Source organism: Sturnira hondurensis, unplaced genomic scaffold (assembly GCF_014824575.4).
Source record: "Sturnira hondurensis isolate 20B ecotype Veracruz unplaced genomic scaffold, ASM1482457v3 Scaffold0022707, whole genome shotgun sequence".
Classification (NCBI taxonomy): domain Eukaryota; kingdom Metazoa; phylum Chordata; class Mammalia; order Chiroptera; family Phyllostomidae; genus Sturnira; species Sturnira hondurensis.
In genome coordinates, this window is record NW_028095338.1 from 129,000 (window position 1) to 147,854 (window position 18,855).

General features: G+C 36.6%; 1 protein-coding gene across 1 annotated transcript in view; it reads left to right on the forward strand.

Moving 5' to 3' along the window:
• Positions 1-2,542: 2,542 nt before the first annotated feature.
• The window catches only part of CUNH4orf17 (chromosome unknown C4orf17 homolog), a 28,546-nt gene continuing 12,233 nt past the window's right edge, over positions 2,543-18,855 (forward strand). The window contains exons 1-4 of the mRNA XM_037036264.1: positions 2,543-2,669; positions 10,293-10,505; positions 12,767-12,831; positions 18,212-18,355. Coding sequence (XP_036892159.1) covers positions 2,543-2,669; positions 10,293-10,505; positions 12,767-12,831; positions 18,212-18,355 — 549 coding nt within the window. The remainder of the gene's footprint in view (positions 2,670-10,292; positions 10,506-12,766; positions 12,832-18,211; positions 18,356-18,855) is intronic.

Genomic DNA, 18,855 nt, shown 5'->3' on the forward strand with positions numbered 1-18,855 from the left:
GTAGACACTGAGGAGCACAACTGCTGGGTCATACGGCAAAACTATGTTCAGCTACTTGGTGAAAACACTGCCAATGTCTCCCCAAGTGGCTGTATCATTTTGCATTCCCCCTAACAATGAATGAGTGTTTCTGATGCTCCACATTCTCTTCAGCATTTGGTGTTGTCAGCGGTTTGGATTTTAACTGTTCTGATAGGTGTATAATGGTAACTCATTGTTGTTTTAATTTGTTATTCCCTAATGACAAATGATGGTATCTTTTCATAAGCATGTTTGCCATCTGATGATCTTCTTTGATGAGGTGTTTACTCAGATCTTTTGCCCAGCTTTTAACTGGGCTTTTGTTTTCTTACTGTTGAGTTTTAAGTCTTCTTTGAATATTTCGGATACAAATCCTTTATCAGGTATGTGCTTTGCAAATGTTTTCTTCCAGTCTGTGGCCTAATTTTCATTCTTTTAACAGTATCTTTTGCAGAGCAAAACATAGTTTTGCTTTTTTTGAGGTAGTTTTATTTTATTATCATTAGGTCACTCGCTAGAACAAATCAAAATACAACTTTGTCTTGAGTTATTCACTTGAAAATTCACTTAAATTTTCACTTGTGAAAATGTAAGTTTAAATAAGACTTTCAATAATACATAATATATATTTTGGATTTTGTATAATTTTAAATAATGTATGAGGATAAAATATTTATATAATGCCTTTATTCCTTTATCATTATTTTGAATTTTAACAGAAACAATAAAACCATAACATCAGATTATTAAATTTTCTAAAATCCAAGAGTCAGCACTGTATACATTTAGAATATAAGAGCAAGATGAATTTCAGACTATGCTACAGTTTTGATAAAAGAAGGTAAAATAATTCTCTACGTTGCTTGTTTGTTGACGTTTTATACCAGATTTCAAAGTACATCACTATCTCTCAATTTAACCTGAGAGAACTGATGTGGGAAAGACAACACATGGTAGAATATCTAAATAGTCTAGCAGACATATAATGATGTAACAGGTTTCATTTGAGCAAGCCAAAATCTAGGAAATAAAGCAACTCATCCATGGTCACTTTGCTCATTAATAACAAGGCTAGGACCATAAATCCCACTTTTCAATTCCAGTTCAGCATCCTTTCCACTGTCTAAGCTGCCTACTGTACCATTTTCTCCAATACAGATAACATATGAATTTACTCATATGATTGTACAAAAGATCTCAGAAAGAAGAATAAGTAAGTCTAAGGTCTGATTTTCAAAACAATGTTAGAACTACCCTTTTACTACTTATAAGTAACAATAAGAAAACATTTTTATTATTAGATAATAATATTATATGAATTTAAAAGATTGAAATATATTTTAATTCAGCCTAGAATAATTTTGGAGTTTATGAAAATCAAATGTTTTATGGCAACAGAGCTGGTAATAACTACACTATACATTCTGAGTATATACCATGAAAAACTTGAATATATAGATTTCTCTAGTCTAAAAAGATAATGAACTAAAAAATATCTGCCTCAACAAGTTCCTGAAGTCAATTTTTAGAATATGGAAATATTTTGACACTGCAAATTATTCCAACCAGAAAAACTCCTTGCCATAGTTAGAAACAAAATGTATATTTCCTAATGCTGCTGTGATAAATAAGATTTCTATATAAGATAGGAAATATAAAATAAACACTAGAAAAATATTCTTCTTAAATTTCAAGGCCAGTATACCATCTTCAAGAAGGTTTAATAACTCCTACATTCTACTCCAGAAATTTTCTTTCCCAAGTGACTGTGAATTCCCCAGGAGCCGTACCTTTATCTTTTATCACTTAGGACTATGGCTCTGTAAGTGTCTAATAAATGATTGCTGACTGATTGAGGGAATATCATTAAATATTACTGAATATTGCAAATAACAACATTCCAGAGGTTCTCCAGTTTATCTCTGTACCATTACTTTTCGCTTTGGATTTTTTTCTTCTTCAGATTTTTCCATCTCCTCAGAAGAAGACACAAATTTAAGATGCTGATTTTATTAAAGTACAAAAGGAAAGGTCCTTATTTAAAGTTAATTTAATGTAAAGCATACTCATGGGTATTGTATTTTAAAGCTATCATTTTAATTTACTATATCAAAATGTAATAACCATGTTATATATTTTATGTTGGAAAGCCAATAAAGTGGCCTTAAGTGCAATTAAACATAGAATATACTGTAAGTTTCTCACAAATGTTTTGATTTTTCCAAGGGAAACATTTTCTGATCCTCTCATGCATCGATTAACTTCAATGTTTACAAAAATTTGGTCTGAGAGTAAATTAGCCTTACATTGCCCTGGCAGCAGGAATAATTCAGGGCAAGCAAAGAAGGTGGGGAAATGTTTGCCATGTAAGAAAATGTCCAGAACCCCTCAACGGAATGATCGTCATTCTGTGATTTCAGGGTATGAGCACCTCTGGAAGTAGATGCAACTTTAAGAAGGTGGACCTCAAGGCATTGTGTGGCAACAACAGCGGAGACGGGGAAACCAACACTCCGTGAACATGAGCCTCAAATCCCCAATGTCTGCTTCTCGGTTTGAGAGCAAAAGCAGCCACAGCATGGCTAGAGTAGGGAGTTGTTTTCTAGTCAGACACACCCCTCATCCCAGGAGGGTCTGCCACATCAAAGGTAAGGTGACTCAAGGTCCCAGAATGTCTGTCTCCTCTCTATACCTGGGCTACCTGACAGTTCTGGTGGGTAAACATGGGCAGCAGCTATTCAGTGTTTAACCACTGCTAAGGCACAGGTATTGACTACTGAGGAGATGCCAACACTGGGCCAAAGCAGAGGCAAGCGGGCCCCCTCTGTGCCGGGCACTCATGCTGGGAATAGTCGCTTGTTAGGAAAGGGGCCTGGGTGGTGCCAAAGGGGCCACTCAGGGGGCTCAGGGTACAAATGGCCGAATGGTATGAAAGTATTTCCATATTTTAACAAGCTGCACAGCCATGCTAGCATCTACATGCTAAATACCAGCCCTGGAGAAGCATGTATTTCACCCCTTCTTTCTCTCTCTCCTCCCCTCCCTCTCTTCCTTCCTAACTTCCTTCATCTCCCATCCTTCCCTCTATCCTTCCCTCTTTCCCTCTCTTCCTTTTGCATTTTAAAATTTAGTTTCTGTAACATCATTTATTTCTATATTTCCGCCCTAGCTTTGTTGTTTCTCCTTCCCAGCTTTTATTTTTGCTGACTCTGCAGTAAATGTTAGAGTCTCTCACAGCTGAGGCCTCAGGCATTTTCTCTAGTCTACTGCGACCTTTGTCAGATTCACCCATTCACAAGTTTCAGATTCGCTCCATAGCACAAATAGTTTCAAATGTGTAGTCTAGACTCAGACTCCTTTTTGCAACTTTAGACTCCTACATTCAACTGTCTATTTGACCTATGTGTAAAGCTTAGACGCTTCATGGGCATTTTGAATTTTGCTCTTTGAAGCTGAACTGGCTGCTCTTCTCTTTTTCATTTCAATTCCAGTTACTATGATTTATAGAATTAGCAGGGATATCCTCAAAAGATTTCCAAAGAAAATTTTCTATTTAGCTCAACATATATTTCTGTGATGTATATTACTATAAGCAAGGCCTTGTGATACATAGTGTAGGGGATTTGAAGACACAAATAAAATGTCAGCCCCTTGCCGGCAGTTTTATATATTGCATCATACATATAAAATAATTCAAGGAAGAATGTGAAATAAAATATAGGAGAGGGATATATCAAGTACTTTCAAGCATTTGAAATCAGAGAAAAACTTTTTTAAAAAATATTTTATTTATTCATTTTTAGAGAGAGGGGAAGGGAAGAAAAAAGAAAGGGAAAGAAACATCAATGTGAGAAATACTGATTGGTTGAATTTCGAATGCGCCCCAAACAGGGACTGAACCTGCAGCCCAGGCATGTTCCATTCCTGAGAAGGAATGGAACCAGCGACCTATAGCTTTGGGGAGCAACGTCCAACCAACTAAGCCTCGCTGGTCAGGGCATCATTGCTATTTTTTCAGAGAGAGACAGAGAGAGAGAGACATTGATGTGGAAGAGAAACTTGCCTTCTCAAATGAAACCCATGACCTTAGGTCTGTGGAATGATGCTCCAACTAACTGAGCCTCACTGGCCAACTCCCACCCCCAGTTTGTGGTAATGTGTTATGGCAGTCCTAGGAAACTGATACAACTGTCATAATTATCTAATCAATTTTTTACTCCCAGTATCTCAGTGTCTACTATGTTATCACTTAAAGCACTCTATGAGATTCTACAGAAAGTCCATTTAGCTTTCTTTGCCTTATGTTTTCAAACTTGTTTGACCAGGAACTAGTATTTGCATGCAGCAAGAACTAGCATTTGGGAAATACTAACTTTATCTCACTTCCAATAAAGAACAAGAATAAAAATTACTTAATTTGCTCTAAACCATAGAGTGAAAATAATACCATATTTAGAATTNTGTCCTGCCCGACCCTGCTCGCTGCTGGCTCCGCCCCTCTTACCGTCCCCGTTGAACAGTTAGATGTAGTCGGACTTCCGTATAATTCAATTTTCTGTCCTTTGGTTGTGTCTTTGTTTCTCCAAACCTTTGTTGTATTCAAACTTGGTTGTGGGAGAAGGCACAGTGTTTCCACCTATGCCTCTATCTTGGCGGAAGTCTCGAAATCAGAGAAAAACTTATACTTAATAATATTTGCCTTCATAGAAAAAAAGTTGCAATTAAAATGCAATATTTCCAGCACTTGGCTATTGTAAATAGCTGTCAGAGGAGGGCAAAAAAGGAAAAATTGAGACAACTGTAATAGCATAACAATAAAAAAAAGTTTAAAAATAAAACAAAATAAAATGCAATGTTTTTCTCATGTAGGCTTCAAGAAACCCTGCCCTCAGATTTTGCCAAGACAATAGATAGGTCTTTATTTTAATATCTGTTCATTTTGCTGTGGCCTTCATTTTCCTCTATCTCCTTCAGGAATTTGTCTCTGCTGGTCCCGCACGCAGCAAGCCATTCTCCTTGTATCCTGTTTATTATCTCACAACCCTCTGACTCTCTCATCTGTTCTTTCCACTTGATGTGCCCCAGTGTTCAGTCTTCATTTTCTGTGCTCTTCTCTCTGCCCTGGCCCACCCACCTTGCACCTTCTTACTTGGCGATTGAGCCTGTCTTTTAGCTGATCTCCCAACCTCAAGTGAGGCCTATTCCACTTCCACTTCGTACAATTCAGCTGGAAATAGCTTCTTCATAAAATCACTTGCTCAAGGGCACACAGCTAGTGGATGGCTGAAGTAGCTATAAATTCTGTTTGAAATCTGTGAATGGCTCTACAATTTCATCTGGGTGTTATTTAAACTGTCTCCTTTCCTTCCACGAGAATTTAGCACCTCCATGTGGCAGCCATTCCTTGGAAAATGGAAATGGTGGTAAGCAAAATAAACACAGCCCCTCCTTGCAAGAAGCTCACATTTCACTGGAAGATATTTTATACTAATCAAATACAAATAAATATTTAGTCATAAGCTGCAATAATTACTCTAGTGAGTAATTATTGCCTGTGGTGCACCTACCTCCTACCAAGATCATGCCTTCAGAACCAAGGCATTCATCTTCCCACCTGCCAGGTGTGTCAGCCACTGATGGCTAACACAGAGTCCCTCTCTGGGAATTGCTCTCCAGCTGAAGGGAGCTCTCATGCACAATGGGAGTTTGACCAGTGAATGTTTAATGGGGCTTAGAAAGGCCTGACCCTCTTGCCTTGTCCTGAGTCCTCTCCAGAGCCATCCACTGCTCCTTGAGGAACTGAGTTAGGCCTCTACTGTATCTGCATCACAGCTCAACTTTTTGCCCAATCCCAATTCTCTGGCCTCCTTATAAATGCATGCTATTCCCAAGAACACTCCCCAGTAAATTTCATACACACGAATCTCCATCCTAGCTTCTATTTCCTGAGAATGTGACCTAAGACAATTGCTCTGAAAGAAAATATAGGATGTATGAGAATATACCATAAGGAAATTTAATCTAGATTGAGAACATGGAGCCTGGAATATCTCTTTTAAGTGACATTTACACCAATACCTAAAAAATGAGAAACAGCAAATAACGAGGGAGTTTTCTAGAGGGAAGAGTTTGAGTGAACATTCAGAGGTAGGAAAGGTCTTGTTCCTGTTCCAGGAACTTAGAGAAATCTAGTGTGACATACGTATAAGGAAGGGTGGGAGGGTACTGATATGAGAGGAGTCCTAAGAGGCAGAGGTCACATCACTGGGAACATTTTAGCCCATGTTGACATGCACAATGTGATCCTAAGTGCATGGGAAGCTTCTGAAGGGTTTTAGGTGAAATATTTTAAAAAGTTAAGTTTATATTTTAATACATTTCTTGTTATCTATGGAGAGCAGATTGGATGAATCAGGCAAGGAAGTAAAGCAGTTAGGAAGCTATAAATTGTAAAAGTGTTACCGAACAAGGGGTGGGGGGGGCAATACTTGGCCCACCGAGGGACACCAAAAAACTGCTACGGAAAACAGAGGCCCCTCCCAAGGACGGTATACTAATTTCGATTAGGCTCTTCTGTCCGCTGCCAATTGGAAAGACATCTCTCAATGCCAGAGATTTGTGAAAAGGAAACAAAATGTTTATTTAATGCTATTCAGGCCTAATGCCTTCATTAAAATATCAAAGTCTTTAAGGGTATACACCTACACACACACACACACACACACACACACACACACAGCGCTCCCTTCTCCCGCTGTCCCAACTCCGGGTACCGTAAATCAGGAAAAGAGCACACGACAATTTTTCAGGTTGCTGGCACTGTGAGCTATGTTGCCTGTCCAGGCAAGATCTCCAATTAATCCAAAGTCATGCGGCACCTTTCACTGGCAAGAGTTCTTTGTACAAAGTTCCAGTCAAAGTTTCTCCTGCTTTCCAGGCCACTTGGCCAAAGGGAGCGCCCAAAAGCCACGTGGGCCTCTTCTACCAAAGCTGCAGGGGTCCGCACTCCACCAAAAGCACCTGTCTTTCTTCTTCACCTGGCCACAGGGATTTCCATTCTGGCAAAACTGTGTGGTGTTCCCTTTCACCTAGGCAAGAGCGGGGTCTGCACTCTGCTAAAGCCACATGGCTCTCCCTCCAATGGCTGGCTGCTGCGTCTGCCTTCTTCCAAAACAACATGGCTCTCCCCCTCACCTGGCCAAGACGGGGTCCTCACTCTGCTAAAGCCACATGGTTCTCACGCAGGCACCGTCTCAGAGGATCAGCCCCTAGTTACATCCTGGTTCCAAGCCACTCACTTCTCCCTAGCCCAAAACTTGACCACAGCTATTTAACATATCTATGAAACCAGTTAAAGGTTATAGATATGTTAAATGACCATTCCAGAGGTTTGCTGTGAAACTGTTGCTATGCAAAACAGCTCTCAATGGCCCTGCTCCATTTGTCCCTTCCCCCAACTGACACCTGTGTGTGTGTGTGGGGGGGGGGGTGAGGACATCTTAATATTTCCTCCAATATTCTTGTACACTTTGAGTTCTGGACACCATTCCAAGTCTTTTTTTGCCCCCCCCCCTTGGTTGCACCCTGTATCAAAAGGAGTAGTTAGAGCAGGAGATAATGGTGGCCTGGAAAGGAGCTGGGACAGTGGCCATGGGGAGAAGTGGCTTAATTAACAAAATAGGAAAAAAAGTGACAAGATCAAAAGCAGTACTGAAGGGGAAGTAAAGGAGTGGGAGGAGTTAGACGAGGGCCCCAAATCTATGTACCCCTTACTAGTTAGGGTACACTAGTCGGAGGACCACACTTTTCCAGAAAGATTGAGTTCAATTTCAGAGAGCAAAACATTAGGTGGCCATAGCATCTAATACTTTTATAACACTAACAATGCTAATACTAAGTATTTGACATTCTTGATGGAGAGTTTTGTGCACAAAGATTACTTGCATTTACTTATTGTTTTTAAACTAAATTTTAAATTAACAATTTCAAACCTTTTTATTTTAACTTTTAAAATTTAACTTATAGCTTATTATTTTACTTATAAATCTAGTACATTTTAACAATTACTTCAAGGAAGTCTTTGATTAATATTTAGTCCCAATTAAAAACTTCATGTACCTTAATATACCTTTAAAAACTTTAAATGTCAATTACTCATCAAATATATTTTATTTATTTCTAAGTCTTTTATATCTTTTACAAGCAAATTCTAACCAAGCTATAAATAATGCCTGTCAGTTAAATAAATCAGACCTACAAATATAGACAAATATATTATTTAAAACACTTCTTTACTATTTATCAACTTCATATTTTCATACATTTCTACTTAAAATGTAAAATTATTTTCTGATGTAGATTTTAATCTGTAATTCTAAAGCTAATTTGTTGCTTTGGATACTTTATCTAAAGTATCTAAAGATACTGTATCATTTGTATCTTTAGTTTAAAACCTTCCCAATGCTAAAGGACACTCATCAGGAACTAAACTAACTACCTTAGACAAAAAAAATTAAGAGTTACTTTCTTAACAACTTGAGGTTGCAATCAATCAGAGAATCAGGCAGGATGTGAGATTTGAATCCGCACTTGACACTCTCCCACAAAGTGAGCCCTTTTTAATGATCACTATGGTACAGAAACTGACTTCCTATAGGAGGAACTGGTCTTTCTTGGGCCAAACACTCCACTCCCTAATGGTCTGTGTGCTCAGGGAAGTTAGTGGCACTCCCACCAAGATCATTGGTAACCTCCTTCACTGCTGGATGGAATTTTGCATTTCTGTGACTAGTTTTAAATCATTTAATATTGTTCTATTTGACTCAGAAGACACTTTAATGACATTCCATTCAACTCTTCAAAATTTTTTATATGTTTTTTTTTCTAACTTTTGGATAGGTGGAATCTGAATAGTTTATTACATACAATGTATGTGTGTGTATATACACACACACACACCTTTTATAATTAAAGGAGGCAGCAAGAAGTTTTTGCCATTGTCTCTGTGTTAGTGTGTTATATTTCACTTGATAATCAATTTTTCACTACGTACTTGGGCCAATTACTAACCTAGGTATTTAAGATAAATTGATAAGAGGTGATATTATATTAAAAAATGTTATTCTCATTTCTATTTGGAAGCAATTACTATCAGTAAAGTTCAAAGTATTAGATTAAATAAAAGCTTTGTGTTTGGTAAAATTAACAAATAATCGTAGAGCACCTACTGTGCTAGGCACTATTCTAGATGCTCAGAATAGAGTAGAAAATGAAGTAGACAAAATTCATGCCGCATAAAATTTTACATTCTGGGGCAGCTCAGCCTAGCAATGTGCAAAGAGATATGATGGGTGACAAATGGTATGGGGGAAAAAAGAGCATGAGGAGATACACCGTGATTGAGCTGTATTTCAGGCAGGGTTGTCAGCAAAGACCTTGGGGATGTCATCTGAGCAGATAGATAAGAAGGGTGTGGATTGATTGTGCTGGAGGGAGGTTCTGAAGAATGGCAAATATGAAAGACACTATCAGGATGCTTCCTGTGAAACAAAACAGCCATCTATTACTACCTCTCATGATTCATGGATTAACATACAGCAAAGGCCTACATGCCCCCATTTCCTAAGCCATCCAATTCCACATGACATAGCATTGTACTGAAAAGACAATATGTCTATAAATCAATATTTGAACCAAAAGCAAATAGCTGTTATAGGAAAGGGAATGAACCCAGAAGTCTGACATGAGGAAAGGGGTCCTTTTGCAGAAAATTTTCCTTCCTTCCCTCCTGCACAATCTGTCACCCCGCCTCCCCGTCCTGGCTCCAACAGCTTTTCACCTCCTGCCAGTACAAAAGAAGAGCCAGCGTATGTCTGTTAAGATGCCTCTACATTAAGACATTCTCAATGCTTTCAGAAAAAAAATCTCAATCTGGTATTCATGAAGAGGACTAATACAATCCCTCTGTCATTATCAAAGTTTGGGAAATAAGAGGTCTGTTTAGCATAGAGGCAGATCTACCCCATTTAACCCTCAGACCAAGATTAAAGATGGGCCTGGTTCTTAAGCTAGTAAGATGGCAGCGTATTGTAAGGAAGTGTGCGTTGCAAATATAATTTGCTACACTGACCTTTGAAGACTACCTCTGGTCCATACAATTTGAAGTCTGACATCTTATGTACATTTAACATCTGGTTGGGTGGGACACTGCTGACTGCTCAAAGAAAACCACCTAATCTGGCAGTTTGGTCTTCTTTATCCTTACTACCTAGGTTTGAATAACGTTCCTATCTGTACTGTGAATGATGATGAGAACTCTTTGGGAGCATCATGGGGTGTTGGCCAGTTCAACCACTTAGAGAAGGATGAAATGCCATCTGCCAAATGCAGCTACCCACCCAGTACTGCACCCCTGGAGAGCCCAGTCAAAGGAGTCTCGCCAGCCCCAAACAGTGTCAAAGTGCATCCCCCGCAGCCTCATTCCGGTGAGTCCCTCTCAACTATGAAGTATTTCCTGAGACCTCCTGCAAACTACTGGGGAGGGGAGGAGGTGGAACCTACATGATTGATAAAATAGCTGCAGTGATTTTTAAATTGTCGTGAAATTTTACAGTTTGAAATAGGTATTCATTATAAAAATTTTCACCCATGTGATCTCAATTTAGTAGTTAAAAATGGTAATAAATATTATAATAACTAATTATGTCCAACACATATTTGGTGTCACTCTAATTATAATTCCTACAAAATTCCTACAGTTCCTAGCTGAGAGATGCCAAAAATAAATCTTTAGCCAACACTGATAGAGAAAATACTTCAGACCAAAAGTGAGTTGGAAATGCAATAGTCATGGAATTTCGTGACTATTGAAGCTTACATCTTCCCCACTGGATGGTCAAATCCTTAAGGTCAAGGCTCTGCATTTTTGCTATTCTTGATATCTCCCCAGCTTCCAGCACAGTGCCTAGTCTTTCATAAACAGTTCAATAAATTCATTAATGTTTACTGAATTAAAATGAGGCAAAATTAATCAAAAGTACAGCATAACAATTATAGTTAACAGTACTGTATTATATATTTGAAAGGTAAGTGTTTAGATCTCAAAATTTCTCATAAGAAAGATTTGTAACTATGTAAGGTGATGGATGTTAACTAAATTTATTGTGGTAATCATTTTGCAATATATACATATATCACACCATTAGGTAGTACACCTTAAATTAATATAAAAAAGCACAGTAAGGCCAAATCTAAGTGTCAAGGCAAAATATAAGGAATTATTAGTGGTAAAAATTATATCCTGTTTTCTTTCTCCTGCCCTATACAGTAGCATGCTACTACTAAAAGGTTCAAGACACATGAAAATTATTTGGTACAATATGGTAAAATATGTATTAAGAGATGATAAGAGGGATCAGTAATAGAGTACTTACCATGTGATTGCCTTCTAAGGTCTTCATGCTTGTTGGCTCATTTCATCTTTTATTCAAGAGTTCCTATTCCTGCCTTTCCCACCAGCAATGAAGAGTCAAAGCCCACTTATTCCACCTTCCTCCTAGGGTTCCTTCTCATAATGTAAAGCATAGGAACTTAAACACATTCACAGGAGTCTTTGGATGGAAATCAGGGGTTGCCATCTGGTAAAATTTATATCGCAGGTGTGGGGCTAAGGTGATCTTTTTGGTTGATGTCTACTGTCAAGCATGACTGGAGACATGGGTTTTTTGTTTGTTTTTTTTTTGCTACAATACCTCAGTGTTCAGATTCTGGATCTATAGGTGTCAAAAAGGCAAAGTCAGCAGATATGATGGCTTTCTGATTGCAGCAGAGATCCAGTCCCTAAGCTTTAGCCTCTGGGGTGTTGCGACAGCAATTGAAGGGGCCATGACCTCCTGACTCCCCTTCTTGCTGTTGTGTGATAAAGGCCGTGCCTGCCTCAGTGGGCCAGCCGCAAAGTGTCCTTGAAACAATCTGTGAAGGATCAAAACCAGAGGTCACTGTTCCACCTCTTCCAATGATATTAGAAACAAGCAGTTACCTGTATTATTTTTGTTTAGAATAGTTAGACTGGTTTCTGTTTCCCAGAAGAGTTCTCTTAATAGACTTGCACCCCTAACTTTGTTCCCCCTACTTTAAGTAATGAATTCAGTTACTACTGGGTATATACACAAATTTTTCATCTTCAAAAGAATTGCTGTATTAACTATGCCTCCAGTATAAAAGATAGCATCACTTAAACAGAAGATATCTTCAATTTAATGCAAAAAAAAAAAGCAAACATTTAAGTAGTTTTAGAGGGGGTTGGATAGATGAAGTGGGTGGGGTTGAGAGATGATGAAATGAGAAAAAAATAAAGAGGGTAATTATAACTGAGCACAAATCTTTGCTTTCTGTCTGTAGAGCAAATGGCACACGTACAGTCTCTGTAACTAGAGAAAGTGATAGTTATATGGACAGAAACCAGAGGAAGACATGTCTTACACTGAAATATGCACTTTTAAAACGTTTATCTGGCGTTTCTTCATATCATCCTCTGGCCATAGAACTGGTTTTATAACATAAACACACTTCTATTATGTTATTGTCATACCTGCAAGTTTTCTAATATTTATAAACAGATGCCTGGGTTGATCTTAATTAAAATTCAGGTATATGCCCACCTCTTTCAGCAACTGATGTATATGGCATGTGGCAGAAAAATTTTTTCCGTTTGATCTAAGTATATCTTTCCTCAATATCATTTCAGAGCCATGTAGAAAAATCCAGGAGTGCTTCGAAACTTCCAGTGAGAATCCCTTAGTGATTAAAAAGGTAAAGAGACGACTGTTTACAGCAACCTATTTAGGTTGACTTTTATTGTTCCCTCTCCTCTTTCTTCTTCACGTACTTTTCTGAGAACACACCATGTTTCACAATTTTTTGCAGCTTTATTTATTAACAAGATATAAAATGCACATACAAGGTGGGGCAAAGTAGGTTTACAGTTGTTTGTGTGGAAAATAATATAATAATAAATAATAACACAACAATAATGTCTGTTTCATGTACTCACAGCTGTAAGCCTACTTTTGCCTCACTCTGTATTTAAAGTGCATAATTTGATGAGTTTTGACAACTATATATCCATACCGTGACAGCCTCCACCAAAATCAAGGAAATAAACATACCCATTACTTCCCAAAGTTTTTTCACGACCCTGGTCCCCCACACCCATGGGCAAACACTTACCTGTTGTCACTAAAGATTTAGCATGCAACTTTTAGGATTCTATATACATGAAAACGTATAGTGAGTTCTCTTTTTTTAATCTCATTTCTTTAACTTAGCATAATTATTTTGATTCATTCATGGTGTTATGTGCCAATAAAGGGATAATTCATCTCTATTTATTGCTGAGGAATATTCCCACAATTTGTTTATCCAGTCACCTGTTGATAGACATTTAGCTTGTTTCTAATATTTGACAAAGTCGATATGAACACTTGTGTACAAGTCTTTGTATAGAGATACACTTTCTTTTATTTTGGGTAAATACCTAGGAATGAAATGACTCAGTCTTATAATAGGTACATGTTAATTTTTTAAAGAAGCTGCTGAATTTCTTTTTTCAGAGTTGTACCATTTTATATTCCTGCCCTCAGTATATAAGATTTTCCTCAACATCCTTAATATGATCGGTATTTTTATTTTATCCAGTCTAGTGAGTGTGTAGTGGTATCTCATTGTGGTTTTAATGCACACTTCCTGAAGACAAATGAGGCTGACATCTTTTCATGTTCTTGTTTGCCATCCATATATCTTTTTATGGGAAGTGTGTATTCAAATCTCTTGCCCACATTTTAAATTAGGTTGTTTGTCTTTTATTATGAAGTTGTAAAAGTTCTTTATAAACTCAGTTATCAATCTTTTGTCACATATATATCTTGAAATATTTTTGTCCAGTCTGAAGCTTCCTTTTTTGTAACAATATCTTTAAAGAAGCAGAATTTATAATTTTGATAAAGCCCAAACTTTAAATTATGTTATAGTTTCAAATGCACGTGCTATTTATCTCTCTATTCTGCCTTATTGCAATGGCTAGAAACTCTAGTGCTATGTTGAATGGAACTGAGGAGAGCAGACATCCTTGACCTACCTAAATCACTGGGGGAAAGCATGCAGAGTTTCACCATTAAGTATAATGTTAACTTACTTTATTCATAAATGTCCTTTATATGGTTGAGGAGATTCCTTTCCATTCCTAGTGTTCTGAGAGGTTTTTTTTTTCTTTTAAATCAGAAACAGGTGATGAATTTTGCCAAATGCTTTTTCTGCATCTATTTGAGATGATCCTGTGATCTTCCTTTTTTAGTCTGTTAATAGGGTGAATCACATCGGTCCGCTTTCAAATGTTAAACTGCATAATATCCAAGGTTATACTACCCTTGCATTCCTAGGAAAAAACCAACTTGGTCATGGTGTGTTATCCTTTTTATATAATTTCATATGATTTCATTTAGCATTCTTGTGCCTGTGTTCATGAGGAATATTTGTTTGCAGTTTACCTGTAATGTCTTTTCTGGTTTTGGTATTGGCATAATACTGGCTTTCATAAAATAAGTGGGAAGCTCCTCTTTAATATTCTGGGATCTTTTTGTAGAATTAGTATTATTTTTCCTTTAAAGTTTAGTAGAATTTGTCAGTGAAGCCATCAGGGCTGAAGTTTTCTTTGAGGAAAGATTTTTAACTACAAATCCAATTTCTTATTTTCATAGATACGGGCTATCCAGGTTACCTAGTTCTTCTTTAGTGAGCTTTGGTAGATTGTTTTTAGAGAAATTTGTCCATTTCATCTAAGTTGTTGTATAAAGTCATTCATAAAATATCCTTTTAATGATTATGATTTTTCTTCCTGATTTATGTAGATAGAGGTTTATGATTTTTATTGCTCTTCTTAAAGAATCAGCTTTTCATTTCATTGAGGATCTGTATTGCTTTGTTTTTCTGTTTCTATTTTATTGATTTTGGGTATTTATATTAGATGAAAGCTTAGATCATTGACTTGAGACTTTTTGTTTACTGCCTTAGCTGTATCCCCCAAACTTTATGATGCTGAATTTTCATTATCATTCTGTTCAAGATACATCCTAATTTCCTTTTTAATTTCTTCTTTTTTACCCATGACTTACTTAAAATTGTTATTTAATTTCCAGATACTTGGGGATTTTTAAGATATCTCTATGTGCTTGATTTCCAACTTAATTTCACTGTGGCCAGAGGATATATTTTCCTTGAAACCTTAAATTCCACAACCATTGTTTATTATAAAGGTGAAGCCTGATCCTCATGATGGGCTTATCAGTAGGATTTCTGGTAGCGAGAAGCGGGGCCTCTGAGCTTTTTAAATTCACAGTTATGGGGATCAGCTAGGAGCAGGGTTTAGCCATACTATGTGAGAATGTCCTTGATCTCCTTGTAAACCTCACTCATATATTTCTGGTAATAGGCTACCAGGACTTAAGAGAAGACTGGCCCAAATATGGGCCATGTGATTACCACCTTCACGGGGAAATGGACATCTACACCAGCCAACTGCTCCTTGCCCTCAATACTGTGAAACTTTAGAAAATTACTTAGATTTGTTACCAGGCCAAGAACATGGTTGGCCTTGATAATTTTTCCATGTGCCCATGAAAAAGAATGTTGACCCTGCTATTGCTGGGTAGAATGTAACCTAACAGTGTGGTGATTGTGGAGGGGAGGTGGGGTGAGTGGGGGCTGGGGCGGGGAGAGGCAGAGGAGGGAATGGGGAATGAATGTTAATGGAAAAAAATAAAATAAAACAGAAAAAAATAAATATAAATGTTTTAAAATTTAAAAAGAAAGTCCTCTTAATGGAAGCAAACAGTAATTAGATCAAATTGGTTGATACTCTCATTCAGGTTTTCTGTGGCCTTACTGATTTGCTATCTACTTTTTCTATCAATTATTGAGAGAGAGGTGTTGAAATCTCTGACTATGATTGTGGATTTCTATATTTTTTCATTTCTATGTTTTTAATAGGGCACTTAAAACTTTTTTATTAGGACTATAACTATTTAGGGTTGTTATTTCCTCTTGATGAAATGAACCTTTAATCAATATAAAATTATTATCTTCAATTCTGACAACATTCCTTGATTTGAAATTTATTTTGTTATATTGTTCAGATATTTTATTTCTTCTTGAATTACTTTTGGCAACATATTCTTTTTCTAAAAAATTAGTAATTTCATATAAACATTCAAATCTATCAACAATGTTATATAATATCTTCAGATCCTTTTAAAAATATTTGCCAAATTTGTTAGATACACACTTTTTACATGTGTTTTGTTAATATGTATCTATTTCTTAATCAATTTCAATAGTTTATCAATTTTACTAGCATACAAATAAATAATTTTTGTGTTTTTTATCTTCTATGCTGAATATTTTTCCTATTTTGTTGATTTTTATTATCATTTTTCTCTTTCCATTCACATATTTATCTTATTGTTCTTCGTCTAACTTCTGTTGTCTTTCCAGTATATATATATTTTAAAGCTATAAATTCCCCTCTGAGAATTGCTTTAGCTGCTTTCATAATTATTGCCACGTAACATTTTCATTAAATTTTTTCTTATTAGCATTATAATTTCTTTTTTAGTCACAGCTCAATTGCTGGATATTATGTATGAAAAATTATTTATAGAATAAAAAAGACTTGGCTGGTGTAGCACAGTGGATTGAGTGCAGGCTTGCAAACCAAAGAGTCACTGGTTCAATTCTCAGTCAGGGCACATACCTGGGTTGTGGGACAAGTTACCAACATGAGAGACAACCACACATTGATGTTTCTCTTTCTCCTTCTCTTCCCCTCTCTGTAAAAGTAAATAAGTAAAAAATCTTAAAAAAAGAAGGTTATGTTAGAAAGAATTATTTGTGGGAATCTGAAGCCCATGGTAAATGAATTTTCTTCCAAAGAGAATTTGTGTTTGCTTTTAGAGGAACCCAGAAGCTGTAAGCCTAGGTCAGTTTAAACCAAGTTCAAACCTTGATCTCAGGCTTTATTTCTTCAGGGACTATTATATTTCTAGGTCACCTTCACCTTGAGAGCAGAGCTCTTGGGTGGGTCTTATCCAGGTCCTGAAATTTGGGTCCTATTTTTTCAGGAACTTTAAGTCAAAAGGAAAGACATTCTCCAGGATCAATGGCCTCAAAAAAAAAAATGGCTATTCCACTGGTTACACTTCAAACTTCTTACTTTCTCTTCACTTTTAACCTATTAACCCCTAGTTTATTCATTCATGATATTTTTTTTATTTTAATGTATCTTTTTAGCTGTGTTTAGTGGGAGGGTTAAACCAAATACGTACATTACTATTCCTCAAAACTAGAAGTCTACGTAATAAACTTTAACAAAAGAACACATCTAAGTACTTTACAGCTTTATTTTCAGTAAATGCTAACAGTTAAACATTGTCCACTCAAGTCCAGTCATCACAGGCCCCAGTCGCTGACACATTCAGCCACTAGTTTCTGTGTGTCTATATATATCACTCGCTTCTGAAGGTTAAAACTTTCTTGGAATAGACACAAAGATCTAGAACTTTTCTTGGATGAAAGCTCTTACATACTTTTTAAAAAATTTCAAACAGAATATTTCATCTCCCAAAACAAGAAAATATACTTCCTGTTTTCTTTTCCAACTAATCAAGGGAAGTAATTAAGTTTACCTTTCTGATTCTGTAGCTGACATGTATCAGAGCAAAGGGGCAGTAGTTCACTCTCTACAGAAACACCATAAAACCTCTCAACTGTCTTTCACAATCATAAAAGAGAAATATTCCCAACTCAGCAGAAAATCTTATGTATCACGAGTTGGTTGTTATATGAAGCAGCAATATAAGTAAAAGTTATACATTAAACATTTAAAAATTACTATGTTGATGTTCAGCCAAGCGTTTAAAGTGGTTTCACAAAAAATAAGTAATGTATTACTATTTGTTCTGTCTCTAAATGCAAACATTTGAAAATTAGATATTTAAGGGAAAATTAAAACTAACTTCTTTTTGCCTTTACATATGTGTCTGATTTAGCTACAGCATTCCTCATTCATGTTATATTTAATTTTTATACAAAGTATAAGTGGATGCAAATGCATATTGGTTGTATTTTATCTTTGATTTAGGAAGAAATTAAAGTAAATAATCCACCCTCACCTCCAAAAGCATGCTCTACTGCTGGATCTTGTTCTTCAATTGGGAAGAGTACCAAGACTAATGTCAAAGGGAACACTGTATGCATACCAAACTATCTGGATCAGGAAATCAAAGTAAGGGGCAGATTTAGTTAATCCATAACTTGGGTATAGAATGAACAAACAAAAAAATCACATCACTTAGCATCCTTAAAACTCTTCATTTCCCCTTTGACAATTGAAGTAATTTAAAACTACTTAGCCTGAAATCTGAGGCCTGATCCTATTTTCACTTGCAGCCATACTTCTCCCTGGAATCCTGTAACTGTTTAAAAACAAAAACAAAAAACCCAAAACCAATGCATTTGGTCTAGACATAATGAAGAGTCTGGCATTTTCCAAACAACCTTGGCCCTATTTTTCCCATGTCTTAGCATTAGAAAGATGTCTTTGTCATCTTGCTAATGCTTGGGAAGCACTATCTCAGCCTGAGGTCATAGATTCAGTTATAGTAATAGTAGTATGTCATATCAGGCTACTGGATGCTTCTCTCCATCTTCAGTTATTTCTGAGAATGACATACTATGAGTAAACCAATCAGCTAGTCCTTGTCATCGCCATTCTTCGTTTACTTC